Source organism: Odontesthes bonariensis, chromosome 20 (assembly GCF_027942865.1).
Source record: "Odontesthes bonariensis isolate fOdoBon6 chromosome 20, fOdoBon6.hap1, whole genome shotgun sequence".
Classification (NCBI taxonomy): Eukaryota; Metazoa; Chordata; class Actinopteri; order Atheriniformes; family Atherinopsidae; genus Odontesthes; species Odontesthes bonariensis.
The window spans coordinates 33,312,727-33,329,999 of NC_134525.1; the positions used below are offsets into that span (position 1 = coordinate 33,312,727).

Here is a 17,273-nt window from a genome sequence, read left to right on the forward strand (position 1 = left end):
ATCAAAAAAGTTTGTTGTCCAGACATCGAACTGCTGTCAGTTGGTTTCCGTGCATTCTATGCGCCCAGAGAGTTTCCATACACAGTCGTCATCGTTGTTTACATTCCACCGAGGGCGGCACCTGTAACGGCGTGTGACGTCATCCATGACGCCGTTGCTAGGATACAGACCCAGCATCCTGAGGCATTCATTGCAATCACAGGAGATTTCAACCACATCTCTCTATCCTCCTGCCTGACTGGCTTTGTACAGTATGTGGACTGTCCAACACGTGGAGAAAAGACATTAGATCTGTTCTATGCTAACGTGAAGGAGGCTTACAGGACAGTGTCTCTTCCACCACTGGGTAGATCTGATCACAGCATGGTCTATCTACAACCCACATACAGACCGTGTGTACAAAGACTTCCTGTTACTACCAGATCTTTCAGGAAGTGGAGTGTACAACAGGAGCTTAAAAAGACATTACGTCGAGCTAAGGTGGAGTACAAGAAAAAGGTGGAGAGACAGCTGGAGAACAATAACACCAGAGAGGTGTGGAGGGGCATGAGGACCATCACTGGATACAGACTGAAGAACTCTCAGTCTGTAGAAGGTGATGTGGACAGAGCCAATACTTTCAACCATTATTACAACAGGTTTGACAGTGTGGCTTTTCCCTCCTCTGCTGCTGCTCCCTCCACCCCCACCACTACAGCTGCTTCCTCTATACTGCTTCCACCTCAATGGCAACCTGCATCGCCAAGCCCCCTCCTCTGCCTGACTGCACCTCTACCTCTGCAGCAACTGTCACCAACAGGCTTCTTCTGTCCAGCTGTACCTCCACCCCCATCTCTGATTGATAGCAACATCACTCCTGTCGCCATCCCTGTGCCACAACCTCTGTGTCTAACTCTATAGTTAGACACAGAGGTTTTATATGTTATATGTTTATAAAAAAAAAAGGGAAAAGTTAAAAGTATTTCCGTGATTGGACGTTTTGTATTATATTTTTCTCAAGCATAGTGGATTTAAAAATGAAAATGTCTCTTTAAAAGGAAGGTTTTGTGACCACAGGTGTGGAGCGATGGAGCAGAAAGTCTGGACCCCCCATTGTGCCGGTCTTAGTCCTGGGGGGAGGACACTGGAGGATTTTGAAGAGCGCAGGGATCTTGCTGTGGTGAGGAGAGACATTGTTCTCAATCTGAGCAGCCGGGGAGCCAGTGTAGTGAATGGAGAATGGGGGCAGCACTTTTTGGAGTGTACTGCAGCTTTTGATGGGGATTCCGTTGCAGTAGTCCTGAAGTCTGGAGGAGACAACTAGTAACTAATTAGAGTGCCTTTGTAAATAATGTTTGGTTTTTGTCACTTACCAAAAGTCTGAACTATAAATTGATACTCGAGAAAAGAGAAGAAGAAACTGAACCAAACAAAGTGCATGAACTAAAAACCAAAACAAGGTCAAACAGGTTACAAAAGGCTTCTAAGAAGGTGTCAGGCTAACTAGCTCACCACAGAACATCTCATCTGATCCGTCGCCGCAGTCATTGACCCCATCACAGACAACTCCCAATTGACCTGCCGCCACACAGTGACCATTTGCACACCGGAACTCTTTTTCTCTGCAGCCACCTACTGGAGAGAGTGGTAAGGGTGGGGTAGGGGATGTTAACCATGGAGGACCTGGAGAGGAGACAACATTCCCATTTTGAGTCCCATTTGTGTACACTTTTCAGTCAGATAACTCTTGTGTTAATGTTTTTAAACTTTTATTTAAGGATATGATCTGAGTTTGGCCTCACCACTCCTTCTACATGCTTTTCTCAATTAGATATTGGAGTGATCAGTATAATATTTTCCCCCCTTTCTTATTTTTCCCCCAAGCCTACAGGTGGATGCTGGGATGGTGGAGGGACTGAAAAGCAGGCAGTGTGTGGTGTTGAAGGCAGCAGTGGCGGCAGCAGCACACACAAGGCGGAGAGCTTTGCAGCTTAAATAGATCACCCAGATTGGAGGGATAGGTTTAATAAGTGGCACATAGAGTGTGAGATAGATCACATGGGAGGCAGCAGAGCAGCTCAAGTTACCTGCCTGAACTAGCTCACAGGCGTCGCTCCATTTATGGAACATGAATAAAATATTAAACAGTTACCAACCGTCGCTGCAACCCATGATCTCAAGTCGGAGGTAGATGCCATTCTGAAAGTCATGGGGCAACAGGCGAACAAACTGAGCCAACACCATCCTGTCCAGTCTGCTTTCTGCCACACCTTGATCATCATGGTTACCAAGAAAAGCCTGCAGAGAGAACAGTTGCACACCACTTTCAAGATGTGTAAAGTATAAGGAAGTAGCTTTGACTATGCTTGCGGTTGGACCTTGGCTCTGGGCCGGGCATCTGATGCAAGCTCCATGTAGGTGTACCATCGTTTTCCATCTTGACTGAACTGAAGGTAGAAGCTGGACACGAATGTGCCAAACACACCACCACCCTGGGTCAACACACCTAAAGAATCACAGAACATTTACGACGCATTATCTGATGAATAATTTATAATCTCACAGAGAAATTTATTTGCTCAGCACAATAAAGCAGTTCTTATTTAAAGGCACCTGTGTGAATATTTACCAGTGATGTTGTATGGTTTCAGCAGGTCTATCTGTAGGTAGGGGCTTTGTGTGTTGACATTGTGTCCCTCGGGCCACTGCTGTGGCAGCTCTTTATATTGTTCTGGTTCTGGACTCCAGCCCTGCAAATAAATGTCTTGCAAATTACAGCAGGTGTCCATTACGATGCTTTTTATCTAAAACATACTCCTTAGTATGCACACTTGCAAACTTTCTCAGAAAGACAATGCAAAGAAAAAAGTAATAGAGACCTCTTCTATCAAACTTCTTATGACAGGTGACCTTTGACCCCTAAGAGGGTGGTAGGATTTGGGGGGTGGGGGGTGCACAAATGGCCCCATCACAAAAGGTGCAATGTGGAGTGCCATTTCACCAAATTCCACGGCAACTTTTCATGGGACTTTCCTGCGGGTAGCAGTCTACGAAAAGACAAGACAACGGAGCTGAAGACGACGCTTCAATGGCAACAGTCTCTGTTCACCAAACCGTCAAAGAAAGCCAATTCAGCAACAGAGGCTTCGTTTAAAGTGGCGCACATTTTAACAAAGCGCAAAAAGCCGTTCACCGATGGCGGGATCGTAAAGAAGGCCATGACTGCGGTGGCTGAAACGTTATTCAGGGACCATAAAAATAAGGAGGAAATTTTGTCTGCTATTGCCGATGTACAGCTTGGTCCCAATACCAAATTTTGTGTGTATGCATGACAATAAATCTGATCTTATGAAGCAGAGGCATTAAGGGCTTTGAATGTGATTAGAAGAATCTTAAGTTGGCTGATGCTTCTAACAAGAGCAGATGAAAACACGTTTTACTTGATGTAACAGGAGAGATTGGAAAGGCTAGCTGAAGCTAGCCACCTAGCTATTTCGTCAGTCTAGCTATACACAGCTAAGAAGTTAATTGACAGCGAAGACACAGATCCGTCCTGTGTGGGACACATTTTCATTTTCATATCTCAATCCTTGATATAATGACAACCATGGACTCCAAGCTTGTCCCCCAGAGACTCCACAAAGCTACAAAAAACTTAAAAAACTGTGGAAAGTCCGTTTTTAGCAGTGGCCCACTGCCCACTTTAAACCATGGAGCAGGAAGTTTTAGCACAATGCTTGTATGGAACACTTGGCTCCAACACACCTGCAAAACGTTGGACTTTGATTTTATTGACAATTTTAACCCGTTTTGAAACCGCCCCTTATTTTATAGGTCCAAAGGTCTGCACCCAAATCAGTTAGGCTCACGTGTGCTGGCATCCAACCTACAACAACATGCAATCAGCTTCACAGGACTGACTGTTTCCATGCTACACCCTCACACCCCCGACTTCCTCTGCACCACCACAGCCAGCACACAGCGCCCCCCCTATTCACACACCCGAACCAAATGGACAACCCCTGCCCTGTATCATCAATCCCAGTCACAACCACCTTCAGGGAGAGCAATGTATCACATCCTACCACCAGTGCTTAATTTGTAAATCATAAGGTGCTGGAACGCAAAGTACATATGACAGCTCAGGGATGACGAGACGCGTACAGGTCCCGGAACGTATACAGAAAAGGTGCTGAAAACAACATGAAAATGTCCACTTGAAACGCTGTGGGACTTACAAGCCTCAATTTCAAATAATATCCATGGTATAAATGTTATGACGATAATTTATAATTATTTTAGGCTAGTACGCAAAACATAGGCAAATGCCCACATCACCACAGGTGGGACTTCAGCCAGCAATTAATTTCTCAACAGGTCTAACATGTAAAAAAAATATTTATTATTCAAAGTTTGGCACAGCGGCCTATTAATAGACAGTATGTTTGCTCACCATATTTAGTTGTTTACAACACCCCACATTACGAGCATGTCCGGATTGTCCTCTACCTCTTGTTTTCTGCTTTTACTGCGTGTCTCTGTGGCAGTTATGTCCTTTAGCCACCCAGGACCTCACGTACGGGACTGGATTGAATTTAGCCAGGGGGGTCCAACAAGATTTAAGAAGAGTAAAGATGACATGGTGGATGTGGGCAAAGAGCTACGGTTGGGAGTGCAAATCAAGTTCATTTGAGAACTAGCGACCGCAAATTGAATTTGCTCCGGGGCTAGTCTAGTCACTTGTGGTCGTTTTGCGAGGCTGCAAATCGAAACTTAATCAGGCCAATCAAATCGTGAGGAGCAGGGTCGGAGCACAGCCCTTTTACAGACAGCCGTTCCACTTCCTATTCGCCCCATTATAAAAAATGTGGCTGCAGTTCAGTTGATTTTCTCTGGGGGCGCTGGCGAGCAAGTGCAGAATGACCATTTTCCATAGGGCTGGCGCTAATAACTCAAAAAATGTCCCCGCTAGCGGCTGAAACCTGAAAATAATACTGTGATTTCTGACAGAGGGATGTGGATTTATATCGAAAGTACAATAACCTGGGAGTTATAGCTTTCTGTTTTCTTACAGGTCTGGCATTTGCGAGTCAGTCTCCGCTAGCATCTAGCTAACGGAATCTGAAGAACGCACGGCAGATTACGACCGGCTGCTTTACGGCACTCGTCCACTGTGCCAGAGTGCTAACCTGGTGCTGCTAACAACAACCAAAGCTAAACCAGAGGCTAGTCAGAGAGTATGTAAAAGGGCCGTGCTGAATTCTGTAACTATTTGAGCTAACCCCTCTCTGCTAGCTCAGCGCTAGGACTGACCATGCCGTAAAGTGATGCCACATGCGTGACGTCACTCGGGATGCAATACTGACAATAAATGTGTATTTTAAACAAATCTAGTGAGTCTAAAAAATCAAACCAAGTGCCGTTTGAAAGGATAATTTATCCTGCCTTTAGGAAAATTAAAATGAAAAAATATAAAAAATTATATCCAAAGCAATGGCTGGATCTAAGGTGGATTTCATAGTACCACCATAGAGTTCGGCGTGCTCTGCACTGGTTCGTTGGCGCCCCTAGAGTGCAGTACCACCCGGAAATAGCCGCCAGTTTTCCCTCTCCTCATAATAGAGACTCTCTGCTACCACCCTCCTAGGGGTCAAAGGTTACCTGTCAAAAAAGTTTGATGGATGGATGGGGTCCCTATTAGTGTTTTGATATAACATGTTGGTATATACCAGGTGATGATAACGATTTAACTCATAAGTTTAGCATATTAGCATACTAAAAATATTGGGAGTTTTGAATTAAAATGGATTGATAAGTATGAGGCAGACAGGAATATTTAGGTTTAAAACAAACTTGGTCCCAAAAACCTAACATTAAGTCAGGTGTACCTGCAGGTCCATATGTGGGTCCAATCCATGGAGACGAGCTGCGTGGGGGGGGTGACCAGACTGCTGGGACGAGGCCTTGAAACTGGAGGCTGGTAGGGTCTGTACACCCAGCGGAACCCAACATTCATCTGAATAGAAAGGATCTGACAATGAATGAGAGTGGATACACTGAAAGCTAGGGTGCTCTAACTCTAGATGCACATGTGAAAAAGCACTAACCTCCAGGCAGCAGTGGAAATGTGGGTATAAGGGGTGTAGTGCCTTCTGCTGGCTTGTAGGTCACAGTGGCAGGGCTTATTGTCACAAGCATTGTGTCATTTTCTCCTACACACCAAGCAGAAACGATCCTTTCAGTGCTGAAATATTATTGTGAAGCAAATGTGTATGATCTCATAGTTTTCATGAACTCATGAATTTCAACTTCTTCATTGTCTAAACCTCTTTATGCACTTGTCAAACTCCTGGAGGTGTTTCGAGAGAAGAACATTTACTCATGCCTTTATTGTTTTATTTTATTTTATTCCATTTTATGTTATATTATTTTCTTTCTATTTCTTATTTTATTTTCCAACCAGAACATTGAAGGAGCACTTTAAGGATGTTTACAGTGTGTGTTGGACCCCATGTCACCAATCCTGATTGTGATTTTCATGGACAGAATTTCAAAATGTAGTCGGGGAGGGGACCTCAGGGTTACATCTCTGCTTTTTGCAGATGATGTGATTTCGTTGGCTTCTTCAAGCCGTGACCTTAACCTGCACTGGAGCGGTTCACAGCTCAGTGTGAAGCGGCCGGGACAAATCCGAGGATGTGGTTCAAGTTTAAGTGTCACTGGATCTTGTTCTCAGTGATGGCAAGTTGGAGTGAAAGATGGACTGATGGATTGGGCCTTCATCAACAGTAATGAGGGCGCTGCTCCAGTTCATTGTGATGAAGAGGGAGCTGAGCTAAAAGAAGGAGCTATCAATTTACTGGTCCATCTTTGTTCCAACCCACACCTATGGTCACGAGATCTGGGTAGTGACCGAAAGAATGAGGTCACGGAAACAAGCAGCTGAAATGAGTTTCCTTCAGAGGATGGCTGGGCTCAGCCTATGAGATAGAGTGAGGAGCCGCAGCTAAGGTGGTTCGGGCATGCCTCCCTTTAGAGGTTTTTCATTAATTTCCAACATGGAACTGGAGGCCCCAGGCCAGACCCAGAACACACTGGAGGGATTACATGTCCCAACCGGCCTGGGAACGTCTTGGAATCCCCCATGAGGAGCTATAAAGAGTAGTTGGTGAGAAGGATGTCTGGGTTTCCGTCTTGGACCTGTTGCCTCTGCAACCTAACCTCCTATGAGCGGAACATAAAGGATAGGGGTTTAACGATTAATCTACTACATCGATGTATTGACTTATATTCCTACATTCAAACTACATCGATCTGTGCTCAGCAAGTTGGCCTTCTGGACGACATATATCGATCTAACATTGTTAGGATTAGATTTAAGCACGTCAGACTTTATATGAATGTGGGTTTTTTTAGCACTTTTAATGATAAAGGCATTAAACGTAACTCGATTCAGTCTGTCTGTCTGCGACGTCATCGCCACGCGCCCTGGCAGCAGTGCAAACATAGCATGATGGCGGATATCAGAGGAGAAGCTGGCGAGCGAGAAATTATCAAGCCACCATTGCGGTCCAGTTTGTGGAAACACTTTGGCTTTTGCAAAGACGGAGATGTTCTAAATAAGTTGCTCGCTGTTTGTAGGATATGTAAAGGTCAAGTAAAGTACAGGGGTCGCGTTAACCGAATATTTTCCGTCGTGACGGGAAAATCTGAAGGTCATTTTGATATATCAACACAGACACACAAGAAAACTAATCTGTGTCTAAAACCTAGAAATAACTCTGACGTTATGTCACAATTTAATATTGTTAATTTAAAAATCCTAGAGGAAACAGTTCGGCATCTGAAATCAACAACTTGCACTCTGGACATAATACCATCTGACTTTTTAAAAACTGTTTTTACCTCAGTAGAAAGTGATCTCCTACGAATAGTTAACAGCTCACTGGCATCAGGCATTTTTCCCAAGTCACTAAAGACAGCTGCCATTAAGCCACTCCTAAAGAAGAGAACTCTAGATGCCTCTATGATGAACAACTACAGACCTGTCTCTAATCTCTCTTTTATATCCAAGATTATTGAGAAAGTTGTATTTAACCAGCTCAACGACTTTCTGAATGAAAGTGGAAGTCTTGATAAGTTTCAATCAGGCTTCAGACGTCATCACAGCACTGAAACAGCTCTGGTCAAAGTGTTAAACGACATTAGGTTGAATACTGATTCTGGTAATGTTTCAGTCCTGGTTCTGTTGGACCTCAGCTCTGCGTTTGATACTGTAGATCACAGAATCCTGTTGCACAGGCTGGAAAACTGGGTTGGACTTTCTGGAGCGGTCCTTAACTGGTTCAGGTCCTACTTGGAAGGCCGGAGTTATTTTGTTACAATTGGCAGCTATGAATCTGAGCGAGTGGCCATGACTTGTGGAGTCCCCCAGGGGTCAATTCTTGGACCTCTTCTGTTTAACTTGTATATGCTCCCTTTGGGTCAGATATTGCAGAATTTTAACATCAATTATCACAGTTATGCAGACGATACACAACTTTATGTGTCTCTGTCACCGGACGACTGCAGCCCAGCAGACGTACTGTGTCAGTGTCTGGAGGAAGTAAACACCTGGATGAGAGAGAATTCTCTACAATTAAATAAAGACAAAACTGAGATCATTCTGTTTGGGAGCAAAGAGAAGAGGGTCAGCGTTGGTAAATATCTTGAGACTCGGGACCTTACAATCACTGACCAAGTTGGTAACCTCGGAGTGTTGATAGACTCAGATCTGACTTTCAGCAGCCACATCAAAGCTGTCACCAAGGCAGCTTTTTACCACCTCAGAAACATCAACAGAATTAAAGGTTTCCTCTCCCAAAAAGACCAGGAGAAACTCATCCATGCATTCATCTCCAGTAGACTCCATTACTGTAATGCTCTTTTAACTGGACTTCCCAAAAAGAGCTTTAAACATCTGCAGCTCATCCAGAACGCTGCTGCTGGAGTTTTAACCCGGACTAAGAGAGCTGAACACATCACACCAGCTTTAAAATCTTTACTCTGGCTTCCAGTCAGTCACAGAATAGATTTTAAAAGCCTGCTGATGGTTTACAATCTGTGACATGTTCAGAGAATATAAAGCCAGCAGAGCTCTTAGATCCAAGGACTCAGGTCAGCTGGTCCAGTCCAGAGTCCAGACTAAACATGGAGAAGCAAGTTACATGTAGGCTATACATCTGCTTGATGGACTGAATATTAATTAAAATGAATAAAAAATGAAATGCTATTGAATATGTAATTCTTATCATTTTTTAAATAAAAGCGACCCTGTCAGTCAAGATGATGGACAACGAAAAAGTCTAGCGCAACTTCTGCACGGCAACACGACAAATCTCTCCAACCACCTACTAAGGCGCCATAGGATTTCATCACACAACACCGACGGTCCAGGCACGTCTTGCAGCGTTCCCGCTGCAGCAGGATGAAATCAGGTGAAATCAGCTCTGCAGAAGCCTCAGGCCTCGCCAGCATGTTAAGTCAGAGACTAGGCCTAAACTCAGCTCGGGCGAAAAAGATCACGGCAACAATTGCCAAGTTTATCTGCAAAGACATGCGACCCTAGAGTGTGGTTGAAAATCCGGGGTTCTGTGACATGATTCAAACATTGGAGCCAAGGTACAAGATACCAAGCCCACCACACTTCTCAGAAAAGGTTATCCCTGCATTGTACGAACGTACTAAGAATGATGTGAAGCTGTTGCTTTCTCAAGCTGAACGAGTAGCGTTAACGACGGATGTCTGGACGTCATGCTCAAATCAATAGTATGTGATAATTACCTCTCATCACATTGATCCGGAGTGGAAAATGAAGACCTTTGTTCTACAAACCAGAGGTATTGTATTATTTCCACGTTGAAAAACAACACCAAAAGTAGCAGGTAAATCTACTGTTAATTCAACCTGAATAGGTGTTGGTTGCACTTTATTTTTTATATTAATATTGTAATATTTTTATGTTGGAAAAACAAAAGCAGAAGTAGCAGGTAAACCTACTGTTTAAATGTTGGTTGTACTTACTAATTTTCACTTACTTGAAAATGAGAGCAGAAATGGTTAACTTCCTGTTAATTCAACCTAAAGTGTTGGTTGCACTTTATTCAAATAAAGTGTGAATGCATTTGTCATTAATTGTTGTTTACTTGTTTGTTTATATCCATAATTTATACCTGATTCCCTTACAGGAAACAACAGGAATCTAGGAAACTTCACCTGCACTGTCCAGTATATAGGTATTTATTTCAGTCACACTGGTTGAATTTTTGGCTAAAAAATTACTGAAGCGATTTCAAGTCACTGAATCGTTTTGGATCGAATCGTTCTAAATGAACCAATATCGTCCTTGAATCTTTTGGAAACCACAAATCATGATATGAATCAAATCGTTGTTAAAATTAATTGTTACACCCCTAATAATGGATGAATGGATAAATGGAGAATGTTTTTGCTGGGGTTAACTGTCATTTTTTAAACTTTTTGAATTTTTTTCAAAAAAAGTGGAAGCAGCAGGATTTTTTCTGCTTTTTGATAAGCTCTGTCAGCCAGCACCCAAGCATATAGTAGCATATTTCTTAAAAAAAAAAAAAACTTTAGTTAAAAGGTATTCTCAAGATTTTCTCTAAAAGTGGAAAACTCTTTAAAAGCACAAAAACTGTGATTTTGAGTGTTTAAGGCAAAAAACACAGGTTAGGTCAGACAATATATTTGATAAAAGTAAATAGCAAAATAACTAATAATTTTACCTTGGCAGTAACAACACCTGTCTCCCTCTCCAGGGACAAGACTGGAGCCCTACATAAACAGAGAACATATAACTTAGTCACACATGTGGTACAGTTACCTTGGTACACAGCTATGGAGAGGAAAAGCAAAGCATTTGTAGACACAGATGCATTCAAACATACAATTACATGTATGCTGCCATCATATTTCCACAAATCATGGGCACATAGTTCTATGCAGGAAGGAAACTCTCTTCAATCTGTTAAATTAGCCAATGAAACTGTGACACCTGTTTTACATACGATAAAATCTAAACTCAAATTCGAGACAGTTAAATGGATAGATGAAGGAATCAACGTTTTAATTCAAGGTTATATTCAGTAACCTGAAAGGTTGAGCAGGTTTTCCAGGAAGTCTGAAGCAGAGTCTGGTTCAGCTCCTGCAGTCGCACCTGTTCTCCATCTGCGCTCACCAAAACCCCTTCATAAGGATCAGCAGGAGCAACCAGTCTTCGCCAGATTGTTCTTACTGCTACAGTGGTAATCCGGCATCTTCGCATCTTTCCTAGTAGAACCCTCTATGTACTTACCTTGTTCTATTATGTTCCTTGTGTCTGTTCCTCTGTTGCTCGTTGCACTTCCGAGACACCTGCCTGCTCGCCCCACTGTTGCCTTCTTCCACACAGCCACAACCTCCCCTTCATTCTGGAAACCCTCTTGGATTCAGTAAGGAAATACTCTCGTCATCTCTTGGATAAATCACTCCGTCTCTGACTCACGATAACCATCTCCCTCTCCTCTCAGAGTGACCTGTTCTGCGGGATCCACTCATCAGCTCATCGCTGCATCTACCTTTAAATAAACCTCATCTTTACTCAAATCTCTCTGAGTCCGTGTCTGCTCTTGAGTCCAATTTGTGAGTAACCACGGCTTTTGCTTTGGCCAAGAGATGGACTCAGCGGATGCTTTTCGTTCAGCTCTGTCTAAACAGGGAGTAATGCTTGAAGGGCATTAAAAGGCATTACGCTGCCTAAACGAACAACAGGCTACCAATAACCAACAGCTAAACCAGGCTTTTGAATTACTGCAGAATGTCCATGAACATCTCCATGCATACATCTTCTCCCCCAGGAACTCGTCCGTCACCCAAGTCTCAGCCAGCCATAGCGTTCTACCTGAGCCATAGTACCATGACGCTTCCTTCCCCACCTCGGAACACTTCTCAGGTGACATCAAGTATGGTGGTTCACTAGCCTTTTCCTGTTCCCCACGCTCCTTTTCTTCAGACTCCTCCAAGATATCCTACATCATAGGACTACTTCGACATAAAGTGCTGGACTGGGCACTAGCCTTTTTCCGATTACACCCAATTGACTCTTTCCCATTGACCTCTTTTCAGGAGGAGTTAAGGAAGACGTTTGACCACCCTCTCCGCAAAGTGAATGCAGCTAAGAGGAACTGAATATAAGACCAGGGAACTGGTCTGAAGCTGAGTTCGTTACAGACTTCCACATCGTAGCTGCAGAAACGGGATGGCCACCCAGTGCTCTCCAAGGAGTCCTGCTAAATGTTTTTAATGACTATATTAAGGATCAACTAGCCTCTAGGGAAGAGCCATCTTCCTTTGAGGAATTATATACCATGGGCATTCACATGTACAACCGGTTAGTGGAAGGCAGGAGACATCAACCATCTCCTCAGCAGCCTTCCCCCACGCATACCTTCCTCTGGACCAGCCCAGTCGGAGACTTCTTCCCCTGTGGAAGATCCCGAGCCAATGCAGGTGGATTGAGCGAGACTCACCGGAGGAGAGGATTCGTTGAATGACGGCAAATTAATGCATCTATTACATCTCTGCCTGTCCAGTGCGGCCAAAAGACAGAGCCCACCAGTAGGGTCAGGGTTACTGGTGGGCGAAACTCCTCTACGTTTAACTCCGTTACGTCCAACTAGGTAACAGAACCCGGGAGCTTCTCGCCCTTGTGGATTCTGGAGCAGAACAGAAACTGGCTCCAGAATTCATCAGCCCCTTCGAGGTCGAGTCCATTCAACCCCTCAGGCTCCCAGCATACTTTACAGCAATGCAACAGTCTCTGATGCTGAGGATAATTGTTGCTAAAAGGCTCATCCTGATGGATTGGAAGTCAACCTCTCCCCCCTCCTTTCAGATATGGCTAGCCGATATGACCTCTGTCATACAGATGGAAAGACTCAGGTTTATGAGGATTAATTCCACTGGAAAGTTCTCAGTTATTTGGGATCTGTTTCTTGCCTAACTCGACATGATCACAGCAAGGTGAAAGCCTCACCTGGCCACTTTTTCCAGGACTTGGTTGCGTACATTTTCTATATGTGTAACTGATATTTTTTATTATTTATGTAGTATATTTATTAGGTGTCTGATTCCGCTCTAATATATTGTTTGAATGTTTACCTCATTGCACACACACACACACACACACACACCATCTTACCTGAGGACATCCAGTGGCAGCATGTGGACAGTAGGGAGAACACTGCACTGTTAGGTTGGGAAGACAGTGGCATAACTGGCACTGCTCTGACTGCCATCCGTCTCCAACTGCATGGGAGTGACCCTGATAGTCACACGCTTCACAGGGCTCTGTCTGACACCTTCAAACACAGAACAACGTGGGAAATCCATGCAAAACTAATGGAAAACACTGCTTTAGGAAGAATCCACGAGTGGACTTACCGACGGGCTTTCCTGTAAATCCCTCTGCACGTTCTCCCATCTCCATGCTTGGTGGGATTATTTGGGCTGCGGAACGACCACTGAACACTCTGGACACCACAGGGTCCCAAACATTCTCCCCACTCGGACCACGATGACCAACCACAGTGCACTACAGGGAGACAAAACTGCCTGTGTACTTCTCAGACAGAAAAAGAGAACCGGACATGCGTAAAACTCAGTTCTGGGTGTGTTAAAGGGTTAGTGTTTCTCACCTGAACAGTCTGGGTTGGGCTTACACCTCTGAGGTTTTCCTCTTTCACAAACACAAATCTCACATTTCACTTTTATCTGCTGCCCTGGCCAGTAGTGCACACCTGCCATCTCACACACACACTCTTCAGGTAAGACACATTGTTGTGTGTGGCTCATCACCTGGCCCTCCGGACACCAACAGCCTGAAGGGAAAAACATTTTCATGAGAGAAACAACAATCTGAATATTAACCCATTGAGGCCGGGAAAGCATTGCCGCATTTCTACCTTTAAAGCCGGGGGCGCTGTTGCGTTATTCTACCTTTAAGGCCGGGAAAGCGTACACGTCTTTTTCAGACGGGAGCGATTGTGAGGAGTTTCTTGGCTTTGATGATGCTGATGAACGTGCTGACCCAATTGATCGAGATTTATGGCTAGCACATATGTTTGAAGATGACGATAACAGCGAGGATGATTTTGAAGGGTTTGAATGTGAGTGGAAGACTGACAATTACCACCGTAATCGACAGAGAGATTTCAACCCCACACCAGGGGGGAAAGTCGGTTTACCTGCAGATGCCACACCATTGCAGGCATTTAATCATATTTTTACTGAGGAGCTTTGGGCGCATCTCGTTTCCGAGAAGAATAGATACAGTGAGCAGGTACTTCAGACTCCAGCTCGAGCAAAGATGGCAAGGTGGTCACACGTAACTGTGCCGGAGATGAAAACGTTTATTGGAATGTGTATGGGCATGGGACTGCCTGTGCTACCAGTACGAAGAGATTACTGGCGATAAAATAAATAGATAAATAGATAAATAAATAATTTAAATATAAAATTGAATTTTATTTTATTTTATTACTGTTTTCTAATTGAAAATAGCGCTGTTCCTGCACTTTACTTTTTACATTTTCTATTTTCGTGAAGGTGTATGTAAATAAACTCAATTTCCAAAGAAAGCCACAGGTGTAAGCTCTCAAATACTTTTTGAATTTAGTTTATATCTGCTACAGAGGCTGAGAAATCAATCATTTAGTAGGCATTGACACAATTGCTGAATTTCCAGAAAAACTTCAGGTTTTAGGGGGTCTTTCTGAAATCGCCCATAGGTTTTACAGGCATTCTTTTCCAGGCGTTTTAGGCCTAAATGGGTTAACTGTGAACATTTAAAACAGTTTAGACTCCTCTTGCGCTGTGATGACTGACCGGAGAAGCAGGGTGCAGTGGGATCGCAGGTTGTTCCACTGCTGATGTGGGAACAGGAAACTGGACAGGGAGCACAGCTGTGTCTCACCAGGCCACGGGGACAGCTGGCATTGAAACATCCATCATTAGGACATGGTTCTGGAGTAGGACAGGAAAAACAAGGATGAAAGTTTTTTTATTAGTTGTTGCCAAACATGTTTTCTTTTGTTTACTCATCTGTGTTTGTAATGTTTGACTTATAGTGACTGAATCAAAGAAGACATAATCAGACTGCTTTTGTCAAATGAGTTCAATTATCACCATTACTATACATCACTAAACCATGGTACTTTTTTAAGCCAGTCACTTGTAAATCAGTAACACTGATATGTGTTATGGTTCATGTTATGTTTCTGTTCTGTTTGAAAAGCAATGTTCAGATACAAGATGGCTATGGTAAAATATTATTTCTTCATTAGGTTCTGTGATTCAATGCTGGAGCTTTAAGGTTTTAATTTAGGAGATTGAAATGAATAAAAGTGAATTCTTAAGTTTACATGGTAAATGAAAATAAGGAAATAGCCATACTGTTTAAAGATTGTTGTTATGTTAATGGTTTGCCTGAAACAGTTAAACTGCCAGCTAAAAGGGGGCGATGTAATGGTATGATATGACCACCAGGGGGCTGAGGGTAGCCATAGGGATATAAGGTGGACCGATGACACATGAATGAGGGGAGTATTAAACGTGATGAGTTACACATCCTGACTGTTGGTCCTGAGTCGTTAACAGTACAACAAAGGAACAATACAGTTCACAGGCAGCTCTTACTGATTTCCATGGAAAGGTTGGAAGGTCCAGCGAGCTTGGAGCAATCTTGGCCTCCATAGCGAGGAGGAATGCAGCCTCTATGTCTCACCTGCACTCCTCCGCAGCCACCGGAACAGTTTGACCAGCTCACCCATAGCAGCCACTGACCGTCCACTGGGCAGAGGGAGAGCAATCACAGTTCAGTATATTTGGCTGGAAATATAATAAGCATGAGCTGAAGAGGAGAAATCTCAAATCTTTAAATGTATGAAATATTCATTCGTGTCAGATCAGGCTTCATTGTAGACGATGCATTGAAAAAAGCCAACTTCATCCAATCAGTCTACCTTTTCATAGCTTTGAATGACACATTCCTCCACATCTGCTAAGCTACTGTTATCAGAAAGGAATCTGTTTGTGTGTGTGTTTGTTCTATCTGAACATGTGTGTATCTCCAACGTGTGTTTCCATCTGCTCCACTGACCAGATGGAAGAGGAGCAAATTCCTTCAATAAAATAGAATTAGGCTTTCTTTCTAATTGTCTGTTCCAAATTTCTGACATCGATAGCTGCTGTATGCCAATTATTAAGGGGTTTTATTGTGGTCAAACTCTATCCCAATCATGGCTTTGGACTGTGAAACAGTTTCTTATGAATATCTGTTCAGGATTAGGTCCAAAATCAGAGTGATGCAGTGAGGCTCAAGTAAAGTGGTTAAGTAGAGTGGTGACTAAAAGCCAACTTCACAATCATTTTGGGGATAGCAAGCAGCACACCATGGAGGTCAGAGTGATGTTAGTTTCTCAGAGAACAGAAGGTTCAGGAGTATCTACTGTCTGTGGGTGCACAGTGCATTTTATTTTTTTGTGCAAAGGCCAATGAGGATATATGTTGCACAATTTACCAGTGTCAGTAACTCAGCCCACAGCTGGAAGACGATCAAAATATCTAATATTTGTAGTGTATGTTTTTGATTAAAATGAGCTGTATTTGCTCTGTAGTGTGTTTTGATGTGAGCTGATCTTAGATCTGTATTTGAGCTGTATCTCAGAGCAGAGAGCCACGATAATATTCTCATACTCACTTTCAATTATTGATGTTTGGCTGTCCTAATGAATGGTTAAAGGGTTTATGAATCTTTTTTGTGATGTGAAAAACTCAAAGCGTAAAGCTACATCTGCTTTACTCACACTGTAACTAAACATTGGTGTTCTATCTATCTATCTATCTATCTATCTATCTATCTATCTATCTATCTATCTATCTATCTATCTATCTATCTATCTATCTTTGTCTCTCTTTCTTTACCAGGGCAGGTGATGTTGAAGCACTGCTGCCTCTGTACATCTTGGCCTCGACAGTGGTGCAGTAGGTCCCCCAGAGGGCAGGATCTTTCCCGACTCATTGAACCTGTCCCGCAGGAGGCACTGCAGGGGCTCCAGGGGCCCCACGAACTCCAAGTTCTACAGTCCTGCTCATCTGTGGGGACTTTCTGTGTTAGTGAGGAGTCTGGACAGTCCGCTACACTGTTACAAACCTGAGAAATGCAGCGGGAGCATAGACAGGATGAATGGAATATAATA

General features: G+C 43.4%; 1 protein-coding gene across 1 annotated transcript in view; it reads right to left on the minus strand.

Moving 5' to 3' along the window:
- sspo (SCO-spondin) overlaps positions 1–17,273 on the minus strand; it is a 148,128-nt gene that overhangs the window by 98,229 nt on the left and 32,626 nt on the right. The window contains exons 35-47 of the mRNA XM_075452417.1: positions 16,999–17,227; positions 15,712–15,864; positions 14,902–15,039; positions 13,713–13,895; positions 13,459–13,609; positions 13,217–13,376; positions 10,764–10,812; positions 6,087–6,188; positions 5,868–5,995; positions 2,609–2,729; positions 2,358–2,485; positions 2,136–2,277; positions 1,492–1,623 (exon numbers count right to left, since the gene is read on the minus strand). Coding sequence (XP_075308532.1) covers positions 1,492–1,623; positions 2,136–2,277; positions 2,358–2,485; positions 2,609–2,729; positions 5,868–5,995; positions 6,087–6,188; positions 10,764–10,812; positions 13,217–13,376; positions 13,459–13,609; positions 13,713–13,895; positions 14,902–15,039; positions 15,712–15,864; positions 16,999–17,227 — 1,816 coding nt within the window. The remainder of the gene's footprint in view (positions 1–1,491; positions 1,624–2,135; positions 2,278–2,357; positions 2,486–2,608; positions 2,730–5,867; positions 5,996–6,086; positions 6,189–10,763; positions 10,813–13,216; positions 13,377–13,458; positions 13,610–13,712; positions 13,896–14,901; positions 15,040–15,711; positions 15,865–16,998; positions 17,228–17,273) is intronic.